Source organism: Rousettus aegyptiacus, unplaced genomic scaffold (assembly GCF_014176215.1).
Source record: "Rousettus aegyptiacus isolate mRouAeg1 unplaced genomic scaffold, mRouAeg1.p scaffold_m13_p_3, whole genome shotgun sequence".
Classification (NCBI taxonomy): domain Eukaryota; kingdom Metazoa; phylum Chordata; class Mammalia; order Chiroptera; family Pteropodidae; genus Rousettus; species Rousettus aegyptiacus.
In genome coordinates, this window is record NW_023416306.1 from 124,014,276 (window position 1) to 124,041,347 (window position 27,072).

Here is a 27,072-nt window from a genome sequence, read left to right on the forward strand (position 1 = left end):
TCCTACAAAATCTCCAGTTTTAAAGTGCACACTCAGATTCTGGCTAATGGACAAAATTGCGTGCTGTTTTTTTAATTGTAGGTTTTTTTTTTTTTTTTTAAGTCTGAGGAATAATGTGACTAGTGGTTTAAATTTTTGATTACTATTTTAATAGCCCATTTAAAAATGCAGGGTTTATTTTCATTACTGTGCAATGACATTACTGCATTTTTAAATTAATAATGTATCAAGAAAGTTATAGCATACACAGAAATACTAAGAGTATAAATGTTGGATGCAGCAAAAATAAAAAATTTAATTCACCTTAGATATAATTTTTCTCTTAAACTGTCATTCGTCTGATAGAGGAGATTCTAGTATTATTACATTATCTGGGTGTGAAAGGAAAATGTTTAAGTATAAGCTTTAGACTTTATTGATCTGTTTGTGTTAGTATATCATCATGGTTATTTAAGTATTTTGAGATTTTTAGTTTAACCTAAAGTAGAAGATGTATATATTTTTCTTCACTTGAACAAAAGGCTAGAATCCTTTAAAGTAACCATATAATTTACTGTTCAAACCAGGCTACTTTTGGTTTTAACAGTAAATTATATGTGGATTATTAATAATTACATTGGAATAACAGGCATGTATCAGAATTGCCTCAGTGAAACTAGACGTATGTAATCCTGTCTTCAAGGCATACGGTAATGAGTATGCTTATTTTTAAAAATCAACATTTCAGTATCACTCTTGAAATGTGACTATTTTTCTGAAAATAATTATTTTTCTGTATATAGAATTATAACTCGATGTGTATTTCTTAAATGACTAAAAAATGAGATAAATTTTTTTTTAACTTTCAGAGTCAACATAGTTCTAATTCTTAAAAACTTGGAATTGTAGTAGTAAACAAAAAAATAACCAAAGCCCCAATCATAAGGATATTACTAAATCATTTAAAGCTTTTCATTTCTATATTTTGTGCTTATAAAATCCATGTAACTTGTATCCTGTTATGGTATTTCCAAAATAAACTCTTAGCAATCAACTACCTTTCTGTAAGGCAAACAGATTTGGTTGCAGGCAAGTGAGAAACAACAAATACAACTGCTTGAGAGTTAAACCATTCATTCCTTTTGAAGAACTTACACATTCAGGGATAGTGGGAGGAATAGAAAAAGAGAAAAAAAGAAGGTAAACAAATTTACCAAGGAGTCAGAAGAAATTTTTCAGGGCATCCTGGATTGAAAATTGGCTAACAAACTAGAGACAAAGGTTAGGGACCCTTGCAGGATACTTGGTCCTGCCCAAAATGTTCATGGAGAGAGACATTTGATCCACACTAAAATGTCCTTTCAATTTGGTCCTCTCAAACCACGAGCATATTTGGTCCATGTCAAATGGTCCTTGATAATTTGTCTTGTCAGAAACATCCACGCTTATAAAATGTCCCTGGGTTCAAACAGCACATAATGTTTATTTATACTTTTGGTTTACAGGATTAATATATAAAAAATGCTATGTCTTATTGGTCCAATAATTGTGTGGTGGTTTTATTGCCAAAAATAACCATTATTGCCTCAGTAGAATAGTTGACGATCTTTTTGGTATAAACCAAATGTCTCTGTGGACGTTTTGGATAGGACCAAATGTCTGCTAACTTTAAAAGACAAATGCATTCTCCCCAACAAAAAGAACTACAACCACAAATGTGTCTCCACCTTCTGAAAAGGGATAAAAACAAAATACCATCTTTAAAGTTTTAGGGTTTTGTAACTAATTCTGAAAAGCAAATGCGCAATCTCCTTTCCAGGCAATGAAATTCCAAAATGACAGAAATCGACTTCAGGGAAAGGCTCCAAGACAGTTTAGAAAAAAAATGGCAAGATGAGGTACGGCCAAATAAGATTTAAGGAAAACAATTCACATAACCAAATGCTATGTGTTGCCCCCAAATTCATGTTAAACCCTAATCTCAATGTGATGGTATGTGGAAGTGAGAATTTTGAGAGGTAGTTATATATGAGGCTGGAGCCCTCATGAATGGGATTAGTGCCTCTATAAGAAGAGGCCAGAGAGCCAGCTAGCTCTTTTTCTGCCATGTAAGGATACAATTAAAAAATAATCCTGCAAGTAGCAAGAGGGGCCTCACCAAATATCAAATCGTCTAGCACCTTGATCTTGGACTTCTCGGCCTCCAGAACTCTGAGAAATACATTTCATTTTTATAAGTCACCCAGTCTATAGTATTTTGTTATAGCAGCCCGAGCTAAGATAAAAAAAAAAAATCTAGGAATAATTAAGTGTCTTTGCCGATAAACTTATTTAACATTCTATGGAAGCCAAAAAATTGCTCCAAAATGTAGGGCATCATCAGCCCTAGAGACAATATAGAAAGTATTCTATCGTGTTGTAGTGCTATGGTAAGGACTCCATCAGAGTGCTGGATAAATCTGGCTGCCAGATCTCTAAAACAAAGTGTGAAGGGGTAGAATTAATTCTGCACAAAGACTAAAAAAAAATATGACTCAGTCTGAAAACTTGAAAAGGTATGTTTCATTATTAGAAAATCATAATAATACAGAACAGGAAATGTGAACTCAGACACCAAATTCTGAATTATTGAAGAGACCAAAGATATTTATATACATTCACACAGATTTTTTTCTTTATTTTGTGAAATAAACAAGGGACATTTGAATGAGATACTTAAAAATATAAAAATAGCTTTTGATATATTGTTTTATCTTAAATAAGCAATACTAATACTACTTACTTAGTTTTAAAAACACAGATAAACAAAAAGAAAATAAACATCATCCATAATTACAACATCTAAGGGATTCTTAACTTTTCAAACTAGTAATCTGAAAAGAAATGAGGCTTTTCAATAATATTCCATAGACTTGTATAGATAACAGAGTCGTAGAAATTAATATCTATTAAGTCTTTAGTACATTGACCAAATGTTTCCAGTTCTTCATCTTTCCCAGCACATGGCTTCTACTTCATTAGGTTGGTCTCTGTGACTGTCAAGAGCAGAGAGACCCCCTTCCCACCCCTACGCCCAGCTTTTCTGGCCTCCAATAGGTGCATGCAGTAAGCAAAAAATTAAACTTGGGCTATTTTTATTTGGGGCATTATTTGTTGCTAGCTTACCCTAATCTAGACTTGTTAGCAAAAGATGAATATATAGACAAATAACTACAAAAGAAAAACACTTCTGTGTTTCTTCTCTATTCCCCTCTTTACCACCATCACATTCAAATTTCTGTACTTTCAATACTCTGACACCACATGTGTGGGAGACCCTCCCCCTCACACACCCACAACAAACAATTCTCAGACATCAAGTGGGTATCCTACCATTCAACTCAATTTTGACACTATCTACCTGGAGATAACATCAGACACCACAGATTACGAGCTTAGTTCTACAAGAATGACCCACTTCAAATATCATCTGGAAGACCAGGTTGTCACCTGTGCCTCTGACCAACTGACTGTAAATCAGAGATTCCCGTAACTCTCTTCGTTAGTTTTATCATCCTCTAGAAGGGCTCATAGAACTAAGGAAAACACTTTACTTTAGATTACCAGTTTATTACAAAGGATGATAAAGGATACAAACAAACTGCTAAATTGTGATACTGGCACATCTCATTTTATTGCACTTCATAGATAACTGTGTTTTTATAAATCAAAGATTTGTGACAACTCTAAGTCAAGCAAGTCTATTGGAGCCATTTTCCAATAGCATCTGCTACCTTCATGTCTCTGTGTCACATGCTGGAATTTCTCACAATATTTGAAACATTTTCATTATTATTATATTTCTTATGGGGATCTGTGATCAGTGATCTTTAATGTTACTACTGTAATTGTTTTAGGGTGCCACAAACTGCACCCGTGTAAGACAGTAAACTTAATCAGTATATACTGTGTGAGTTCTGACTGCCTGTTCAGTCTCTCTCCTACTCCTTGGGCCTCCCTATTCCCTGACACCTGATATTGAAATTAGGCTGATTAATAACTCTACAATGGCTTCTAAGTAAGTGTTGAAGTGAAAGGAAGAGTCGCATGTCTCTCGCTTTAAATTAAAAGCTGAAAATAATTAAGCTTAATGAAGATGGCATGCCAAAAGCTGGGACAGGAAAAACATTAGGCCTCTTGTGCCAAACAGCTTGCCAAATTGTAAATGCAAAGAAAAAGTTCTGGAAGGAAATTAAAAGTGCTATTCCACTGAACACAAATGATAAAGTGAAATAATGTTATTGCTGATATGAAGAAAGTTTAGTAGTCTGGATAGAAGATCAGACCAGCCACAACATTCCCTTAAACCAAAGCCTAATCCAGAGCAAGGACCTAACACTCTTCAATTGTAGAATTGAAGGCCACAAGGTGAGGAAGCTGCTGAAGAAAAGTGCGAAGCTAGCAGAGATTGGTTCATGAGGTTTAAAGAAAGAAGCCATCTTAATAACATAAAAGTGCAAGGTGAAGCAACAAGTGTTAATGTAGAAGCTGCAGCAAGTTACACAGAAGATCCAGCTAAGATAATTACTAAAGGTGGCTACACTAAACAACTGATTTTCAATGCAAATGAAATATCCTTAATTTGGAAAAAGATGCCATCTAGGCATAACCAGAGAAGAGAAGTCAATGCCTGACTTCAAGGCTTCAAAGTTTCAATGGACAGGCTGACTCTCTTGTTAAAAGCTAATGCAGCTGGTGACTTAGGTTGAAGCCCTTGCTTATTTACCATTCTGGAAATCCTAGGGCCATTAAGAATTATGCTAAATCTGTTCTGCCTGTGCTCCATAAATGGAAAAACGAAAAACAAAGCAGGGATGACATGATTTGCTGAATATTTTTAAGTCCACTGTTGAGATCTATTGCTCAGAAAAAAATTCCTTTCAAAATTCCTTTTCAAAAAAATTCCTACTGACAATGCACCTGGTTACCAAGAGCTCTGATGGAGATGTACAAGAATAATATTTTCATGCCTGCTAACATAACATCTATTGTGCAGCTCATGGATCAAGGAGTCATTTTTACCTTCAAATCTTATTATTTAAGACATATATTTTATAACGTTATAGCTGCCATAGGTAGTGATTCCTCTGATGAATTTGGGCAAAATAATTTGAAAACCTTCTGGAAAGGACTCACCATTCCAAATGCCATTAAAAATATACATAATTCATGATAAGAGGTCAAAATATCAACATTAACATGAGTTCGGTAGAAGTTGATTCCAACCCTCACGGATGACTTCGAGGGGTTCAAGACTTCAGGGAGGAAGTAACTGCAGATGTGGTGGAAATAGCAAAAGAACTAGAACTGGAAACAGCAAAAGAACTAGCCTGAAGATGTGACTAAATTGCTGCAATCCCATGATAAAAATATAACAAATGAGGGAGTTGCTTCTTATGAATGAACAAAGAAAGTGGTTTCTTGAGATGGAATCTACTGCTGTTGAAGGTCTGTGAAGGTTGTTGAAACAACATTGAAAGATTTAGCATATTACATAAACTTAGTTAATAATGCAGTGGCAGAGTTTGAGAGGACTGACTCCAATTTTGAAAGTAGTTCTACTGTGGGTAAAGTGCTATCAAACAGGATCAAATGCTACAGGAAAACCACTCATGAAAGGAAGTCAATAGATGCAGTATCCTTCACTGTACTCTTTTATTAAGAAATTGCTATAGCCCTTTCCAACCTTCAACAACCACCACCCTGATCAGTCAGCAGTCATCAACAGGAAGGCAAGATCCCCCACCAGCAAAAAGATATGACTCGCTGAAGGCTCAGATGATGGTTAGTGTTTATTTAAAGCAATAAAGTACTTTTAAATTAAGAACACACGGATTTTTTTTTTTAAGACATAAGGCCACTAAACACTTAATAGACTATTGTATAGGGTAAATATAACTTTTATATGAATCAGGAAAACAAAAATTTTATGTGACTCACTTTCTTGCAAGATTTGCTTTATTGTGGTGGCCTATTACCAAACCTGCAATATCTCTGAGGTATGCTGGCATGTGGGAAGAGGCACGTGGTGCTTCCAAGCCCTCTCTAGGAGTACTGCCCTCCAAGTACCTCTATGTGTTCAACAACCCAGAAGCTCTCTAAACCCTGTCCTTTGGGTTTTTATGGAGACTTCATTATATACAACTGACTGATTAAGTCATTGGCCTGGAGCCCCTTTCTCTGCCCTGGAAGTCGGTGGGTAGGGCTGAAAGTTCCAACCCTCTAAGCTCATGGTTGGTTCAGCTGGCAACCAGCCCCCATTCTGAGGCTATCCAAGACCTTTCCAAACATCACCTCATTAACATAAATTCTTAAGTGGTTAAAAAGGCTTGCTATGAATAACAAAAGAAATCTTTAGGGCTTTTATTAGGAAATTCCAAGTATTTTAGGAGCTATGTGTCAGAAAACATGGATGAAGACCAAAATATATATTTCTTATTATATCACAATATTACAATAGAAGAATTATTCTTCTTTGGAATAATTCTTATGTGTATTTACTTAAAGAATAAGTAGCCAAATACTTATTTTGGTATATGTCTCTGTGTAGTTACAAAATCTCAGTCAATTCAATTTAACACATATTTATTAAATTGAAATCAATACCTAGAGAATACCTTTACCTAAAAATTAAAAAAAGTATAATTTAAACTAAAGTTAATGAAATGTGTAACTGAGGAAATGAGTTCTTTCAAAGAACCATACAACAATTACATATCTAATAATTGATCGACAAGATCAAGTTTGTAGATTACCTTAAAGTAAAAGTAAGGAACATAAGACAAAAATGTCCAAAATGCCAAAATAGATTTCACAAGGCAAGGCTCAAAAATTGAACGAAAACATTACAGCTTTTAGCAAAGAGAGAGCATTACAAGAAGATCTGTTAGTGACAATACCAAATGCAGTTTTCCAGGGAAAACCTTCTACTTCTCTTTTTGTGGCCTATTATATTGAATTATATTGAAATCTAATCACAGTATTGCCTGTTGCAGGAGTTAGAAAACCATACTCAACAGGCTAAATTTTGCCTACCATCTACTTTTTTGTAAATAAAATATCATTGGAACACATAAATATTCTTTTGTTTATAAAATAGCTATGGTATTTTAGTATTACAAAGGAAGAGTTGAGTAGCTGTGACAGAGACTATAGCCCACAAGGCCAAAAAATATTTACAATCTGGCTCTTTGCAGAAAGTTTACAAACACTGGCTTATTTTAAATTAACAGGAATTTTAAATATATAGAAAAATATTTTTTTCTAGCCAAAACCACAATATAAATATAAAGCATGCAATTTAAGGTAATAAATCCCCTAGATTCAGGTAAGTTATATTTTAACAGAAGACTCTATCTTAAGGTTGTATTAGTTGTTTGCATATCACTTATATGGTTTTCCACTACAAACCTAAGTTGCTCTCAGGTGTCCAGCACCATGTTCAAAGACTTCCTTTTATTTTCCTATAGGACTATAAGATGGTCATCTTCTACCATTCTCACCATAATTCTATATCCAGTCCTATCAACTTCTGATCATTCCCCTACTCACCACCCATCTTTATATTATGGGCTTTCAAATCTGCTTTCCCCATAGCAAAATCTTACTCATCCATCAAGATTTAGACCTAACTTTACTTCCTACATTCTGTGGACAGCATCAGTTTCATCATCTACAGGAGTTCTCGCAGCACTTTGGGGTAAAGGGTTTATTAGAGCACATAGACTGCATCATGGCTTTTACAAATTTAGTGTTCAGAAACTCATTGTGAACTAACAATTTCCTTCTCTTGCTGCAACTGTGCAATAGCTTCCTCATCCTGACATACCTCTCTCCTCTGATACAGTTTTCACACAGAGCCACCAAAGAGATCTTTTCAAAGTATAAATCAGATCCCATTACTCTTTTAGAGTAAATCCATGACAAGACTCCCCTTAGTACTTAAAACAAAACACAAACTCTGTACTTTGGATTACCATACCCAGTACAGCACAGTCTCTTGCTACCTTACTCTCTAATAGGGACTTCTAATTCTCTCCCCATGGACATCTCTCCAGTCACACTGGCCTTCCTGACTTCACTGCCTGCATCAAGCTTATTCCTGCTTCAGACCTTTTGCTTTGCCTAGAATATTCTCCCCTCTGCTAGTCACAAAGCTGGGTCCTTCCTGCTGTTCAGACAGTATAAATGCTACCTTGTCTTTTGACCACTCAGCCTAGAGTAAATCCCCAAGTATGTCTATCACACTGCCTGTTGTTAATTTCCTGCAGAGCCTTCAGCACTACCTGACATTGTTTTTGTATTGTTTTGTTTTGTTTAAATTATGGTCTATCTCCTCTCCAGAGAAATGTTAAATGCCAAGAACGCCAGGACTTTGTTAAAAATTCCTAGTATCAAGAAAGTACCTGGCACATAGTAGGTATGCAATGACCATTTCCTGAATAAATCAAGTACTCTGTTCTCTATTACATGCTACGAACTTTATGTAAATTACTAAAACATCCTCCCCCTGAATGTAAGCAGCTGAAAAAGAGCAAATCCTAGGAGGCTTGGTGTCTCCTGTGACTGCTAATCCAGCAGGTTACCCTGCGTTTCCACAATAAGAAGTTACCTAAAGGCATTTGCTGTCATACACATCAGAGTGGAATCAGCCCTCTCTTCACCAACATCTGATAAGAGGGAAAGTTCAGCAATTTCAAACAAAAGTAGAAAGTGATGTTTGCCACTTGAGGGATACAGGATTATGCCAAAGCGCTGCATCTGGGAAATGAAACATAAATCAGGCCTCTTCATATTTATTATACTTACATTTCTAAAAGTTATTACAAACCTGTTGATTAGATTGTTGCTGGCTTCAGGGTTTTTGTATTGAGGGAAGGGCTTAGTAAAGTAATTATTTAAGGGAAGCAGAGGGCCCATGATATACAAGACAATCCTCGGGCTATTTCTGAGTGCTTATTTTAGATGATTTTGTAACTAGAAAAAGGAGTCTGAGATTTAAGGGCAATTGAATGGGGGCAATAATGTAAACATTGTTGGTGTAGGAAACCATATAACCACACTGGCTTTTAATCTTTCTTTATGTATCTGTATCAGCTCCCTGTTGTTCCCATCTTACCTATAGTGAATTATTCCTCCCTAATGTGCTAAACATCCTAAATTTCATCACAAATATTTAATACATTTTTTCTTATAAACTTTTGAATTGATTAGGACTGGTGTATAAATATTAGTGGGATAGCTGTTGTGTTTTAACAGCCTCTTTGCTGTTATTGACTATTTTTGCTGGGTCACTCCCCCCTGCAAGATCGAGTCACATGAAAATTCAGTTTAGACTTAAAGCAATTGACTGACAAAAGTGCATTTTTTTTTCTGGTAGTCATTTTAATTTTTTTTCCTTTACAATTCAAAAAAGGAAGTATCCTCCACTTTCTTACCATCTATTTTTCATGCTTAGTCTCTGTGTTTATTCAACAAATATTTTCTGAATACCTGCCTTATCAGATATGTACTAGATGATGAGGATACTGTGATAAACTGGTAAAGCAGGTCACTGCCCCTTTGAGCTTATATTGTCATGGAGGGTGGGGAAGATAAAAAATGAAATAAAAACAATGCTGAAAAAGAGAATGGAAGATGGGTTGCTACTTTATAAGTACCATTGAAGATTAGACTTCAGGGTAAAGAATCAGAGAAAAAGCAGAAGACTAGCAGTTAATCAGGTCAAGCAGCTGGGAATTAAATATCTGGTTTATGGTCCCAAATCTGACTTTTTTTATTATGTGTTTCATGTATGCTTCACAATTTTGGATTTTATTCTGAAGATGAATACAATTCAGATTAATAATAATTGAATGTCCATTTCTGAGGCTCTTTTCTTCCCATCCAGATAATACCAGTAGAAGTTGGAAAGAGTAATTCATAAACTGTGATGTAAGTTCAACAGATTGAAAAGTCATAAGGCTGAAGAATACATGTAGTCTTCACAGGACATTTATCCCATCCCCAAGATTAACATCAAAATCAAATTTAAAATTCAGTAGGTATTTTTGCTAAGAAAAGAGCAGAAACAGTTTCTAATTTAGGAGATACAATAAAAATACTACTACTTAGCATTTGAACTTTGTGAACATTTTAAAATTGTAAAAGAATATTTTCTACATTTTAATTGTGCATCAAGGTGTCCAGAATTTGGAAACAAATATAAAGTCACCTGAGGATAGTGAAAATCAATTTAAAAATCTCCCCAAGAACCACTCATTAACAACTGGCTACACCTGCTTTCTCAAATGAGAAAACTTTTCATTATAATATGGTTTCGCATGTTTACTCTGAATGAAATTCGCCGTGTCCTGAAAATAGGAATTAGAAGCAACCATATTAAATGATTTATGGAGAAGACATTAGGCAAGAGCTTTAAAGGATATGCTGTATCATTTATACATGACAAAGTACTGAGTATCTTATAGATTATACTGCTTAGTCTTAGTATACTTCATGATTTACCTATGAATTTAACACCACTTATGATCCCTGGTGGAGGGGCGGGGAGCAGATCGATAAAATAAGGGCCAAAATCCTTAGGTTTAATCCATTAGTGAAAGATAAACAGATTTTGATAACTACTTCCTGTTACAAAACTAAATTCCGATTAAGAATAATAAAATCATGTTTTAGAATCAGTGGACATGGAATACTAGTTTAAGGCAAAAGAATATCTGGTTTTGGCTCCATCACTGGGCCTCAAAAACAGTGAGGCAATCCATCATCTAGGTGCTGTGTGTTATCTGGGCACTCACTCCTAGTGCAACTCACTGAATCTGTTGTATTTGATCCCAACTGTTCTCTTGAGTATGATAGAAGAATAGATCGTTTAAGTCAGATGTATATTTCATTGGCATAATTTGTCATAATTAATGGATTATCATAAATGAGAAAATAAAATTTTTATGAAATATACTCAAAACTAGTAATGTTCTGCTTCTATTATTACGAATTCCAGACATCCTTGATAACACCAGAAAGTCTGTGTCTAAGATCAAAGTATGTTCTAAAGATTAGTTAAGCTGATCATTAGTATAAATAAACATCAAAGGTATAAAGGAAAATTATGTTTAAGAGATCTTAAAGACAAATAATTTGTTACCATCTATAAACTCAACTTTATAACTGACAGAGTTGAATGAAAGATAGATCCTTGGTAATTAAAAATGCTGGACTGCCAATCATACGATTAAGCATTTTGTGAAAGTTCTGGATTTAGGTAACTTAGATTTGGAGAGGCATATCAACTGTCAAATTATTTTCTCACTTAAGCATCATGATAATTATGTAGAAAGAGACAGGACTCATGTTATTCCTTCTATACTCTGCTGTACAATCACCTGTTTGATGTCACACTATGATTTCTGCAAAACAGGATTTGGCCTGAGAGATGAGAGAGACAGATATGCTAGAGCACAGGCCAGTTCCTGGGAGGAAAAGACGATGTGAAGAGATTCCAAAGAGGAAAAGGAGTCTTGGTTCCAATTTCAGAAATGTTTAGCACAATGACAGTTTGAATGCTACAAAGAGTCCTAAAATAGCCACCACCCTGAGTTGGAATGACTCCCCATCTATAGGAAGAATTGTATGATTGCCCCTAAGATTCCCAGACCCTGATGAAATATACCTTCTTCAGGTTATTCGACCAAACACTAAGCTACCATCCTTAAGGGATTGTATTGATATAACTAAGGCTTAAAATCAGTTAACTTTAAATTAGGGAGATTATTTGAGTGGTCCTGTTTTAATCACAATGAATTTTTAAAAGCAGAGTGTTTTCTTATGGCTGGTGGCAGAAGGAAAAGCCAGAAATTCAAAGTACTAGGGGACTATTTACACAAGAAGTTCTCCACTACTGGCTTGAACATGAAGGGGACTATGTAGCAAGGAGTGTGTAGCTCCTGGTCAATAGCCAGCAAATAAAAAACAAAACAAAACAAAACAAAACAAAACAAAAACAGGGACTTTAGTCCTACAGCCACAGAGAACTGAATTCTGTCAATAACTTGGATAAACTTAGAAGAGGACCCTCGACTCTGAATGATACAGCAACCCCAGCCCACACCTGGATTTCAGCTGTGTGAGATGCTAAACAGAGAACCCAACCAGGTCATGCTACACTTCTGGAAATGGGAAATAGTGATATAATAAATGTGTACTGTTCTAAACCTCTACAGCTGTGGTAATAGCATTTGTTACACAGAAAAAGAAAACTAAAACACATCATATTGAAGAGTCCAAGCAGAACCCAGAGTGGAGATTGAGGATTCTGGTTCCTAGAGAGGCAACCTGGAAGGAAGAGTTATACTAATCGGAGATAAGAAAATTCAGAGATCGAAGCAAAAGTTAAATCTCATCAACTAATCACAGCAAAGCCAGGGAATTCTGAAATTCTGGGACTATAGAAAAATCAACAACTAACTTTTAGTACACCAGATCCCGAGCTTAGTGGGCAACAAACATTCAAAATGGGATGGGGAAATGAAGACAGGATGACATGGGAACCCAGCAGTGAGAGAAATTTGTCAGGCAGGAGCCTGGCTGCAGACCATCCACCAGTGAGTTCAAGCTACAGTGAGACTAAGAGAGCAGAGACAGGAACCCATTTATATATGATTCAGTCAAGATTGGCTCCAAAATCTTCCTAAGTAAAGAAAGGAAAGGAGAGAACAGGTAACTTGACTACCTGCTTTTCTAACATGCTACAGTACTGAAACTAGAAAGAAAGGTTTTGGTGACCCTGTACCTCTCCATCACTAATCTTTATGCATCCAAATTAATATTTTAGTTCAAGGAGCAAAAAGGAAAACAAAATATTTGCTACCAGAAAGTAAGTGGAGGAGACCAAATTTTGTATAATGACCAGAGCCCTCTGGTAGGAGCTGGGGGAAAAGGAATAAAGGTGAGCACAACTATGTGTTTCATAAGTTTTCATAATGGCTTTCAAAAAACCGTCAAGTGTTGGACAACATGTGAAGACAAAAAAAAGAAAAAAAAAGAAAAAAACAAACCCTAAAATCGTCAGTCCTATGTGGATGTGCACGGAGTTAAATATGTGCCTACGAGCCCATGACGCTCATAGCAGCCTCTTATGATCATTTTTTTATACCTGGTAGGAATAATCATACTTAGACCAAAAACTTATGCAAGATATTTTAATTTGGGATTAAAACATTCGTTTCCATGAGCATTACAGTATGTAGACAATTACAAGTAATGTCATTCATGTCATTTGTATTAATGTCATGAGTGTTATTTGTATGTACACAGAACTGGTTGTGCCTCCAGGATATCACTATTAAAATGCAACTCAGAAAATGGACAGGAATATTAGCTGGATATATTTTTCAATATGTTCATGCTCCTAGCTCCAATGAATAAAGCTAAAGTCTTAATACATTTTGTTTTTACCAACAGAAGGAAAATATTTCATGAGAATAATTGTTTTTCCCCTGAGAGTTGCTTCCTGTTACATCTTTGCATTTGCTACTCTCCTAGGGCCAGTTCAACATAAGTCACTGGGACAGAAGTAGTGCTCCTTTTGGGGTTCCTTTAAATGGGTCCAGATGGCACTCTCAGTCAATAAGTGAGATTACCAGCTTTCAAGAAAAAAATATTTTATTTTTCTTCTTTTCTTTCCTGTTATAATCCGCTAACCCTTTTAGTTGACTCAACATCTAAATTTCTACAAAGTTCACTTGTTACACCTGACAATATCATCCATTGTGGTAAACATCAAAAATAAATATGAACATAAGATATTCCTGACATAAGGCAACAATTTAGTTTCCAAGGAAACTCCAAGTTTCTATAAACGGTAATATTCACTATCACCTTTTAATCAGAACCAGCAAGTTGCTCAGTAACAGACTATCCAAGGCTGCTGGAGTGAATCCCTATCCCAGCAGACAGAGACCTCTTTCAGCAGATTGAATAGGTCCATCTTTGGGTTTTACAAGTAGCTTGGTCTTAGCATACTTGAAAATGTCACAAATTTTAAAAATTAGAAAAAATTCACAACTGGGAAGAAAAAAAGTCGTAAAGGAAAGAAGAAATAAAGGTGAAGAAAAGTCTCTAAACAGTTATAGGTGGATAATATGGAATGGTCATGATTACAGAATTGTTTCTAAAATATCTATATGAAGTTATTATAAATGAAAGCATATGCTTAATAAATTATGCTACACTGTCCCTAGATTAAGATAAATAAAAAATTATAATGGTTTTTATGCTTAACTTTTATTCGTGTTTCTCTGTTAGAATTCCCATCCCATCAGTCAATTCATGACTATATTCAAAATATTTACTTTAAGAATAAAGTTGCAATCTTAGATTCCCATGTTTCTCACAGTGTTAATAAATATTGTGGGGTTAGAAGGAGAAATTGAAATAAATCTAGGCTAAATCTAGTACTAAAAAAATGACATAAATATTTATTTAGTAAAAAGGTTTATTTTAGAATTAACAGAAGAGATAACACTTTTGAAACCAACTAAAGCCAAAGCAGAACAAATCCTTTCTCTAGTAGAAATCACAACCGCCTATCAGCAATTATAAAAACAATAACACTGACCTTGAATCAGCCTTAAAGGTCTTTGTACACAATTATATTATCAGTTTTACGAATTTTCAGTTGCTATTTCAGCCACAAATTCAATAAATGCACACTTGATCAGTAATAGGAAGACTACTCTTTTAACAATCTTCACTGAAAAAGGCATTTTGAGAAAGTACACACTATATGAGCATTTTTCCATGTTAAAAATGACAGCTCTTTTAAATCCTGCTTAGTACCTTAGACAAAGACTTATAACATTTCAGGTCAACAACACTAAAAATTCAAAATCCAAAAAAATTCAGCCAAAACCAGAAATGATTTAAATAATTTATATCTGTGATCTTGGGAAATCAGCTAAAAGGTTTTTGTACCCGACAATTTTTTTATTCAATATCAGGATTCAAGGTAACTCTTAAAACTTTTTTTTTCTCATCTCGAGTATATAATTTTACCTCTTCCCCTGTATCTTTAATACTTCTGCTAGCAACGGTAGAGAAATCCAATGAAAAAAGATCCCTTGCATGTAGTTATTGTAATTAACAGATTCAATATCTATTACTGCCAGTCAAGTATCATAGCAACCCTGTATTGCAGAAAACTGCTAGAAAACTCTTCCAAACCAGCAAGGTCTGCTTTAGCGAGATCCTGGACCACACTGAGGACATTACTGGTTGTCAGCATCTGTGGGTGTTGCTATGCATATAACAACAAAGAGCCCTGCTATCTATACAAAAAGGTGTACACACAGAGAAGATGGGAGGGACACAGAAGATAAATTGATAAGAAAATCAAAAAGAAGAATAATTGTACTGGCAATATACAATAGGCACACGATTTTGAACCCATGTTTTACACTAATTCTTTTCTATTGAAGGTGGAGAATCCAAATTCAACGGAACTGTAATTGTGACTAAACATGAACCAGGGGGTGGAAATAATATCCTAAAACTCTGCACTTGTAGCATTTATCACAAGTCTTAATTTGAAACTGAAAGTGAATTACATTTAAAATAATATTTAAACTTCCACTTATAAACCCTTGATAGTCGTTTATAAATCTGCAGAAGAGAAAAGAACAGGTTACTATGAACAAGAACCCAATATTGATTTTTTGGCAGTGCTGTACGGCCTCTCCATTCTATTTGGCTGCTGTCAAAGCCACTCTTTAACAGCTGGAGTCAAATTGCACTATTTACAGCAAGAGCCCTTGTCAAGTGGACCATAAGTATCCTAACAATACGCTATTCAAATGGCACTTTGCCACACAAATTGCCGACTTGATGAATAACCTATGTCAATGACTGAGGCCAATATAAAAGTTTCATTTTTATGAGAGGTTTTACATTCACACATTAAGTAAGCTTTCTTTGAGGAACTATTAGGCTATATATTTCAGGCCTTTGGATGCTGAAAATAATTAAAATCTGTTTAAATACATCAAGGGAACTTGACAACATTAATATGGATCTGGTGTTAACTACATTTGTCACACGAGTCAGAACAGTGCCCTTCTGTTCCTGGCACTCCCCACCGGCACGTGCAGCACAATGCCGGACTTAAACCAGCCACGCACCATGAAATACGAGCATTCTCCCTTTGTGCCTCTGATTTACATGGCCAACCAATGTTTAGATACAAGCAAGGCTTTGAAGTCCTGTGAGGAAACTCAAGGTTGCCTCCGTGTGCGAGAGGACAGCTGGAGTAATTTAATGGTGCATTTCCTACTTTTCACAGTGGCTTGGAGACCTCCTAAAATTAGTTTTGAAACAAAGCTGTGATATGCTTCTCATAGCTTTCCTCAACATAGAGGTAACTTTGTACCAAAAAAGTTTAAACTCATACTACAAAGTGAGAAAAGTGAAGTTTAAACTTTTTTAAAAAGCTATTAAAAAAAAAGTGGCTATAAAAAAGCAGCTGTAAAAAGTCTTAAGTAGTACAGTAATTTTTAATTCACTTTACAATAGTTAAAAATGTATATAATTAATATATATGAGAAATGGTTATACTCTGTCAAAAATTTGCATCACTTCACTTGTGTTCAAAAAGCAAATTGCTTTGTATATTTCTCCACTATTGTGTGATCTCTATTCTATCTTACTAGGAAGGGTGTTATCATTTAGGCACTACAGTTTTAAGTTGGGATTCACAAAATCAAAATGTATAAAACAAAAGCCATACTCCAAAGTTTACAGAGAGAAATTCCTGTATTTTCATGAAGGCTTGCATGACTAATAATAAAACTCTATTTTCTTTTAAAATTATACAAAATCAATGGAAAATATTTCCTATATTAAAAACAATTATATGCAGTTTAGTTCATTAAAAAGAATATACCAAAATTCACTACGGATTAAGAAAGTGAAAATTATTATTCTACACTGAGAATTTACTGCTACACAGTACAATTAATTACTTTCAAATAAATATTGTTTGTTCTTTCATATAGTGATTCAATTTTGATAATAAAATATAGTTAAATAAAAATGTAGTTAATTTGCAACATGCAATATTGCCACAATGAATTATTATTTTGTATTTAAATATGTAAATTTTCAGGTGACATTTAGAAATCTTACCATTTAGAAACTACACTGGTTTTATTTTGGTTATGTTTTTGGTCACGCAATATGAAAGAACTAATGTTTCACTCTGATAAAATAATAAGTAGTAGTATGGTCCAGTTTTCTATTGGTGGCCTACCAAAGCACCATCTGTGCTTTATGAGAGGTAGCTAGATAAACGTCTATTAAGATTTTTCAACAAACAGCACCAAACAGACATCACATTAAGGTCAACTAAAGGTTAAAAAAAATACAAACATATTTCTAGAAAGCTCAGCTGGAATGTAAGTAAATGTAAATGCATTCTTTATAATCAATTTTATATGTTTAGATAAAGGTATACATATAAGTGTGTTAATTAAAGAAAATCCCATTTAAAAATCTTGCTTGGATTAAGAACTATAATGCCCACATTTATTTTCTACAAAAAGCAGATATACAAACATAAGCATTTCATGAATTCTGTCAGAAAACAGACTGATACAATGTCTTTTGGATTATATTCCACATAGTGCTGAAGAAGTTGGGATACATTGTTTTATTAAAAATTCAGATATCTAAGGAAAAGAGAGGAGCTGGCTATTTTGCCAGTTCCTCCTAGTACTAATTGATCTCCAAGTCCAGAGAGGACTCTCTAGATCAGAAACTGGCAAACTATGGTCAGTGAGCATCAAATGTGGTCCACTGCCTGTTTTTATAAATAAAATTTTATTGGAACACAGCTGCATTCATTTGTTTAAGAATTGTCTATGGTGGCTTCCATGTCCCAACAGCAGAATTGAATAGTTACAACAGCAAAAGTCTGGCCTGAAAAGCCTAAAATATTCACCATATGGTCCTTTATAAAAAAGTGTGCTTATCCCTGGTCTAGTTCAACATTGTCTAATACAAATAAAATGACCACCGTACACATAATATTAAACTGTGTAGTAGCCACATTAAAAAATAAAATTAAATATGGATGAAATTGATTTTAATAATATATTTTATTTAACCCTATATATCCAAAATATTATTTTAACGTGCAGTGCTAGACAAATTTCAAGAGCCCAGTAGTTATATGTGGTTAATGGCTACCATATTAAACAGTGCAGCTCTAAATAAACAACCAGGGGCTAACTATTGGAGACCCTTTTAATAGACAATCTGTTTTTAAAAAGACATTTCCAGGACACTACAATGGATCTAAATTGTGGCAGTTAATATAACCTAGTTTATCCTTTTACTCATTTTACAGACAAGAAGCACAGAAAAATAACTTGAAACCAACAGGTAACAGACAAAATAGGCCTTCTCTCTTTAAAATGTAATGAAGCTACAAAGATTTCTGCCATGTAAATTTGTTGATTTCTTACCTTGAAGCTAATTACTTCCCACTGCAATTTAAATAGTTTTTATCTTGTTTTATCCTCAACAGAATTTGAGAAAAGCTGTTCCCCATCACTAATATGATATTGTATTCCTTTAAATCCTTTAAGACCCTGACTCTCTCTTACCTTAAAGATTTTTCTTTGTCTAGCTGCACAAAATCAACTCATCTAATATTTCAAATTGGACTCATTTTTTAAAAGTTTTACTTGTAGTTGTTTTGTTTAAAACCTTTACCCAAATCTATGTGCACTCTTTAAATGCAAGGAGAAAATGTGAATAGATCATTCTAATGAATTCCAAATATTGCTGAACACAGAGCTCACTGCACAGACCTTACATGATATTCTTTCATTTAAACAATGCATTCTACTATTCAAAAATATTTCTTTTGTGTCTCACTAAAATCCACACCAAAAAATCCTAAAACAGAGTAATCTTAGTTCTAAAGTTCACAGGTTTATTGTTCCTCATTTCTCCTACCTCTAAAATGAGTATGATTTAAATCCTCTTTTTAAAACAGATTTTTTTTTTCCTGGTGAAAACTCACAAAGCATTTTACTATGTTAACAGTAAGAAAAATGAGAGAATTTATAAGCAATATTGAAATCTTATACTTATCAAATATATAAATAAGATGAAGTTAAAACAAGTTCAATGGCTTAAATCTAAGAGGATGAAATGAAGACATGAAGTATATAATTGGAGAAGATATAAATTAAGAGAGGCAGAAATAAAAAAGCTCTAGTTAACAGTAAGTTCAATAATATTAGAAGTATAGCATATAGAACAAAGGAGGTGATAGTCCTGTCTAATTCAATTCTCTGACTCTGTAGAGAGTGAAGGTTAGAAACTGTAGTCATCTAAGGTAAAGGGCAGCAGCTAAGAAATAAAGTGGAAATCAGCCTAAGAGTAGGAAAACAAGACCCTGGCATTTTATTGCTTCCTAGAGCCAAGAAAGAAACAAAATTATATAAAGAAAATAAAATCTATTTATACTATTATACTACGTAAAGGGTAGCTCTGAGGTCCTCCAAGAAACTGAAAGAAATAGCAATCAGTTTACCTTCTGGGAATTAAACTAGTAAAGTAGGCACTTGATGAATGAGATTTCCTCCTGCAGACCCTAGACATCTGACATGCATGAGTCAAGACACATCTCCAAGTTCTTATCTACTATTCTAGCGTATAATCCCCACTATAAGATGTACATTCTATTATGAATGGACAGCAATAAAGCCATATTAAGATGAGAATGCATGGCAGTCAGCTGGGCTCACTCACTGGGCTTTATTTATTCCAGTCTTAAAATACGTTAGGTGTGGTTCAATTTCCTGTCTTATGACTTTCATATTCAGTTGTGAATGTTATAACTATCTTTACAAAACATGACTTCTTAAGAACATATAAAACAGTTTTGGGAAATCTAACTTGACTAAATGAGAAAAGAAAAAACAAAAAGCTGTAGCCTAATCACCGGTTTCAACATCTGAAGGAGGAAAGTATAAACAAAAGCAGGTGGCCTAAATGGAGTCTTAAAAAGAGAAATACAAAATTTAGGCATTTTTCAATGCATATCAACCTTGAACAAGGGAGACAGTACCTTAATGAGCTAAAAGAGATGATTGCACTAGTTTGATAAATGAATACTCCCTACCTCCATGCCCATCAAGGAATCCTCTGTTATATAATTCCACCTCCCTCCTCTTCCCTACCTCTTGTAGCTTTGCTACAGTGAGAATGTGCTTAGTTATGAACAGAATGGCAATTATATTTATGATCGTTAATTAAATGATTATCATTCTAGTTTATACATTCAGATCTTGGGTGTTTGGTTACTGTGACTCAGTTGTCAAAGGGTTGACAAACTTCGGCTTCACTGGTAAAATCTAAATCAAGTCTCTAAACCTAAAAAGCTAAAGACAGTAAGCTGGTGCCCCACCCCAGCCTTGAAACTTTGAGGCACAGCTTGAGCTGCCAACTGGTCGTTCTTGAAGATGACATATCTTTTTGCCTCTAACTGTATACGTACACATGAGATTAAATGAAGTTTTATTTAAACTCCTTAATAATGGATTTTATCAGTCTTTATATCTTCAAAATAATGCAAAATATTAAACATAAGTAATTTAAAATTAGCTAAAATTTGACTTAGAAATCCCACTTCTGGAAATATATTCTATTAAATAATATCAAATATGAAAAAAGCTTTAGGTGTTATTCATAAAAATGAAACATAAAATGTAATTCAAATATTAAACCACAGAAAAATAATTTATGTCAGTAATAGTATATACACAGTATATACAGCATGATGTAGACATTAAAAATAGGTAATATTATGAAAATGTTTTACATGAAAAAATTCTACAGTAAATATATGCATAAAAATTGCATAGTTATAACAAGATGAGGAGATAACTTGGAGGTGTAGATGACAAAAAGATGGAGGAGTCCCTTGAAGAAATCAAATGAAATTACTATATCATAATTGGAACTGAAAAATAATAAAGCTTATCCAAATGTCTGTGAAGCTGGTCGACTTGGTTTATGAAAATAAACGCAAACTCCATCACTGTGTATAAACTGGGGCTTGGAAGCCTACATTAGATGCCGAGTATATCTAAAGAATTGTCCATATGATACTCTAGTTTTTCTGATACAGTTTTGGTTTATTTGTAATTCACATTAGAAAAGGAGGCCAAATAATCTCAACTAAAAAATAAATAAATAAATAAAAGGATCCAGACTACAGAATAGAGATTTTTTTCTTCCTCTCCATGGAAAACTATCTAGAGTTCAAAAGTTATTATAAAATTGACTCAATTTTGATAAGCTAAAACATATTTTATCAAAAAGAATGCTATGCCAAGAATAATAATCACTCAAAAATTTATCCTGATGTTCCCAAGATCACTTAGCAGATATGTCTGACAAAGGTGATCATATCTAAGTTCTAGTTTTTGTGCTGGGGTTAATTGTCATGTATTTATGAAGGCATACTACTTCTTAGTCAGGGTTAATAATATTTGTAAGCAGCAGCTTGATTTGAACCTACCTTACATGAAGGCTCCACCTGTAGACCAGGGCAAGGTATTGGCCCAAACTGGTAGGAGCTAGAGGATCTTGGTTCTACACTTTTGTGCTTGGGTGTTTCTGAGGCAACTGAAAGTACAGATTCAGGCTTTAGAAACTGTGAATCATCACAATTAAGAATAATTCTTGCTCTTTCTCCTGTTTCATGTCTTTCCAAAGTACCTGAAAAACAAGATTAGAAATAAATATTTATGAGAAATATTTATCCCAAAAGAGTGAAAAGAACAAAACACCTTTAACAGAAAAATCACAGTTCTGTAAGTTACCATGCCTCACTATTTCCTTGCAACCAAAAAACAGCCTGAGGGCTTGCTCTAAATTATTCAAATCATGGTCTCACCAAAGGCTGAAATTATGGACTTGAAAAGCTCATCTTTCTCTTTGTGCTTTCTCGTCCACTAAAATCAACAGGGCATTCAATAGTCTTTAACAGTAAATCTCGTACTTATTATACAGTATGCAAGTGATCAAAGACAAAAAACTATGGAATATTTTAGTGCTGTCCCCTAGTGTTCCAACTCTCAAACAACAGAGAATCCACAGTGCTTTGCTTGAGTTTCTGGCTTAAAAGGTTTCTACTTGTAATATATCATTTAAGCGGACAGGGCAAGTAAGAATAAAGACGTTTTGTATTACTACCTCCCTCACCCAAGCACTTTCACAGCTTCATAAATGCAGGCCACTCTAGCATTTGGTTGTTGCTATTGTTGGTACTGTAGCTGTTAAAACCTTTGTCCTTTATTTCTTATGTTATTAGAAGGGGGAAAAAAATTCTTTTGCCCTCTTCTTTGCTATTCTTGCAGTTTCAGAATTTCAAGGTGTTGGCAAGTTCAATTTAAAGTTAAAACAAGTATTAAACAGCAAAAGTATCAGAAAACAATTCACAAAGAGTATTTTTATGAAATACAATGTCATATGCTCAGTGAAATCTCAATACATGTTAATTAACCACGACCACTGTCTCATATCAGTTATGAATTCATATACATTCTTCATACCATATTAAATATATAAAATATATCCTACTAACTAAAGAAGCTAAGGAAAATTAACCTGACCTACAATCTGACTTCATTTCATATTATACTTTTCCTACCAATGAGAAAGACAGTTGTACTATTTGCTAAAAAAGAAAATGATCATTCTTAGTGATAAAATTAAGAAAAATATCAATTTAAAGTAATTACAGTAAGAAGATAGAAATGATTCTACACCATTATGTCTTTAAACAGGTGGATAGATTTGAAGCTTATGACTATCCAATCCTTATTTCCTCTCTTTTCTATCTTTCCTTTACAGCAACTAAATTACCATTAGTTGGTGCTTTAGATTCTGAATCAGTAACAACTACTATGCTAATATATTGGGCAAAAATTTAGACTCTAGTTTCTTAACAATATTTTTCCATTATAACATTTTTACATGCATAAATTAACATCTTTAACATATAAAACATAATAAATGTTGTTTGGCTAAGCTTTCCTTTTCTATCAAGATTGATGTCTTTAATAAATGAAGTTGGCAGCAACATCGAGAAATTTTTTTTTCTCTCAAGGATAACAATAAGAAGAGATTCTCAAACTAAAGAATAGTTATTACCACTTCCTTAATATGACCACATTCCAGAACTTGTAACTGAGACATCTGGTAAAATTCACTGCCTTTATGAGGAATTTCTCTTTGAATATGGTATCATCGTGGATATTTTCTTCTCCTAGGTTTTCTGTGTTTCCTCAAACTACGATATTTTTAAAGTATACTGGGAATCTTGGGAAATAATTTGTTATATTTTAATACATATGTGCCTTATACTATGTTTTATATATTCACATATACTATTCTGTACCTAATGTCTAATACAAACAGAACTATTTCTTACATTCCTTGTATTTTTCAGTAACAAAAATAGTTTACCTACAATCTTGGGCAGCTGGAATCCATTTTCATTCGTGCACAGATAACTAGTCAGCTCAGCATCTACTACATGCCATTCACTGTGTGGAATGCTGGCAACATACGGTAAAAAGGAATGACTCAATCCTGTTCCCCTTGGAACCTACTTAAAATCTAATGCTACTGCAGAGGCAAGAAACATCAGAAGACTAATTTGCTATAATATTTAAAGTAACACATAAGCTATTTTCACTCCAAACCAAAAATCTCTCATTCTAACAAAATATTGGACACATGGTTTTATGAACAATAGTTTCCATCATGATTAATTATAAAATACTCAAAAAATAGGTTATTTTGTTTCAAAGAACTGGTTGAAGCAAAAATGTGATATGAGGAGTAGTTACAGTAAGTCAATTTCTTTAAAAATTGCCAGAGACAAATAAGTAAATTACGCATTGAAAATAATAAGTTGATTTTCTAATAAGCTCAGAACAACACCTTTGAAAACCCTTGGTCAAAACCCTGGCTGTGAATAGACAGGGATTCCCACGTGTGCCAGTTGTTAATTTATTGACTCAGTTCCAAATCCACCATTTGCTGTCTGCTATGGAAATAAAATATTTTTCTTTTCACAGCTGCTGTGATGTTAATCTTTGTGGATAAGTTTCTGGAAAGACCTGGTAGAAGAAAAGTCTTTTTCTTTTCAGTTCTGGGATGTTCTATTACAGCAAAGTGGGTGGCTTCCCCAGGACCAGGCTTCTGCAGTACTCGTCAGCCAGTGGCACCTAGCAGACAGCAGTGTGCCCTGGGATGGTTTTGTAACAGAGTGCCTCCAGGGAGACATCTCGCTGTAAACAGCTTTCTCTAGGAACATAGAGGGAATATTTCTGGTAAGATTTACCACACACCACACCGCACCACACCAGACCACACCACACCACACCACACCACACCACACCACACCACAGCTTCTCCACTATCCAGTGAGCACAGCCGTGACCTCTCCAGTAAGGCCAGGATCTTAGCTCTCCGGGAAACCTTTTCCTCAGGATGCCTATCTCAGCTCTATGGGTAGTGCTTGCTCTTTAAATCTGCTTTTCTTATGTTCTTGAGTTCTTATTAATCAATCCCTGATATCCAAATTCTTTGTGATAGTAATTCTTTATGTTAAATTTTCTCTGTTCAAATTACTGATCATTTCTCTCTCCTCACTGGAATCTGATTAATACACCATAATATATCACTCCCAGTGCAGAATGTTCCTTTAAATATATCCCTAAAATTATGAAATTTATATAACTTCAGGAATATAATAAAATTGTTGCATCAACAACAAAAACAGTAAACTAAGAAGGAGGGTATGATCCCAAAGAGGTCCAAGGGGTACCTTTGTAACTCTAATAAAATGTTGTACAAAAAAAAATAATACATAATTGCCCAAAAGTAAACTCTTCATTGTATAAAATGCTTTCCAATAAACATCTTGCATTTTTTCCTATTATTTCATTAATGAGTTTTGATATAATTTGTTTTATCCTAAACTATATAATAGTACATTAGAGAATGGAGCCACTAATAAGAAAAGAGAATTTAGAACAATTAACACCCTAACAGAAAGTGAAAGAAAGAAGGCATTGGCAAGCATTCAAAGCAGTTCTCACCTATTCCTCAAAAGCCAGTGCATAGATATTGAAGCATCAGCCAAGATTCTGGTTGCAGGCCCATATCTACAATAATTTCACTTGTATATCCTTCTTTCACCGCCAGTTCAGCACACCCTGCAACATACCTAATCATATTTTTTTAAAACCAGGACTTTCTCAATGACTTCCTGTGCAACCTTGTGCCTAACTAAAGTCCTCTGTATCTGTCAAGGCTGACAGACAGGACACTTCACTGCATGGTCGATAAGAGCAGGCTCAGTACCACCCTGCCTTGCACTCAAATTCTGGTTTTACCTTACCGCCGTGTGGCCTTGGGCAAGCCATTTTATATTTGTGTCTCACTTTACTCATCTGTGCAATGAGAATAATAATAATTCTTACCTCAGAGGGTTACTGTGAGGATTACACTGAGCAGATATTTTAAAAGACTTAGAAGGTTGTGGGATACAGTGAGTGCTGAGCTACATGATAGCCCAGGCTGACACATGACAGATTCTTACTTGGACCCTTCTGAGCAGTTTAACAAACCTTCATGGCTCTGTGGCTCTGGGATTCTGTCTGACAACTGAGCCGAAGGTCATTGGGTATAAGGCCAGTGTGGGCTGTCTCCTGTCTCCTAACTGGGACTCGAACCTCCTCAGTCAGCCTCGTTTCTCAGGCTAGGTTATAATCAAAATCTGAGGAGGATTATAAATTTGGCTTATTTTTTAATCCTCTTCAGCAAACCAGATTGAAGTCTGGCATAAATTAGAGGCTAGATAAATACTTCTTAATGGATTATATGGCTAATGATTTTTTACCATGGCTACACTTGCTATTAAATCCCAAATCCTCGACCCACAAGTCATATTCTTGCCCCTGCTTCCTCCCATGTCATCCTCCCAGTGCTCACAAATTAATTTTTTAAAAAAAATTCCTGAAAATAAATCCTTTACTGCTAGTTTCATCTCACTCTTCAAGTATTAGCTTAAAATCTCACCTCCTCAGAGAGGCCTTTCTAAAGCAAGTATTTCTCCTATCTTGCGCTGTTTTCTATCATAGCTTTTTTACTTTACAGAACTTAACACATTTGTAATTCGTATATTTTTATTTGCTCGCTTAAATTCAGGGCTGCCTCCCTCCCAGATGCTAAATTCATTTTGGCAAGTATGTTTTCTATGAGCTTGACACAAAGCAGGGCTCAAGACATGTTCACCGAATGAATAAATTAAATTTTATCCTTTCCCTGTAGCAGTGGAGTGAGGTGGCTATGTAATCTCCAGAGCATACCAAGGTCTCAGTGTAACAGATGTTAATGCCAGATAACACCCATTATGAATTTCGACCCTAGAGCCCAGGAGGGGCAAAAATGAGGAAAGGTAGTATTCACATGCCCATGGCTGTCCCTCTCTCAGTTATGCTACCAGGTAATTCCTGTGGGCCCAAGAATATGGAATTGGAAACAGCAAGCCAGTTCCTAAATGTCACATGTTAACTTGACCTGTGAAGGAGCCATTTCTCATCCTATGGACTGAGGAACAGAATACACTAGTCTACAGAGAGGAAGAAAAATAAAATAAAATAAAATGCAGAGTGAGAGACAGAGATGGCGAGGGAGGGAGAGGAAAGGATGGAGAAAGAAAATAAACAGGGAGTGGGAGAGGCCAGGAGGGACAGAGGGCTTCAGCTTTCTAGTTCTGTTTTTAAATTAATCCTTTCCTAAGGACTACCGCCCCTGAGATCTCCACAGTACACCCCTGAATCCTTTACTTCTTTCCAGTAAAACCTACTTCACTTGGCTTTCACGGCTCGCTAGCTTTAAAGGGCCCTAATGGAGAAGGGACAGAAGCTATGTTTCTACTGTGGTGAAGCCCAAGTTTGAAGATAT

General features: G+C 34.7%; 1 protein-coding gene across 7 annotated transcripts in view; it reads right to left on the bottom strand.

The window, feature by feature from the left end:
* The window catches only part of WDR72 (WD repeat domain 72), a 196,411-nt gene that overhangs the window by 99,803 nt on the left and 69,536 nt on the right, over window positions 1-27,072 (bottom strand). For all 7 annotated transcript variants that reach the window (XM_016153671.2, XM_016153669.2, XM_016153672.2 and 4 more), the window contains one exon: window positions 21,608-21,807. In XM_016153671.2, the coding sequence (XP_016009157.2) occupies window positions 21,608-21,807 (200 nt within the window). The remainder of the gene's footprint in view (window positions 1-21,607; window positions 21,808-27,072) is intronic.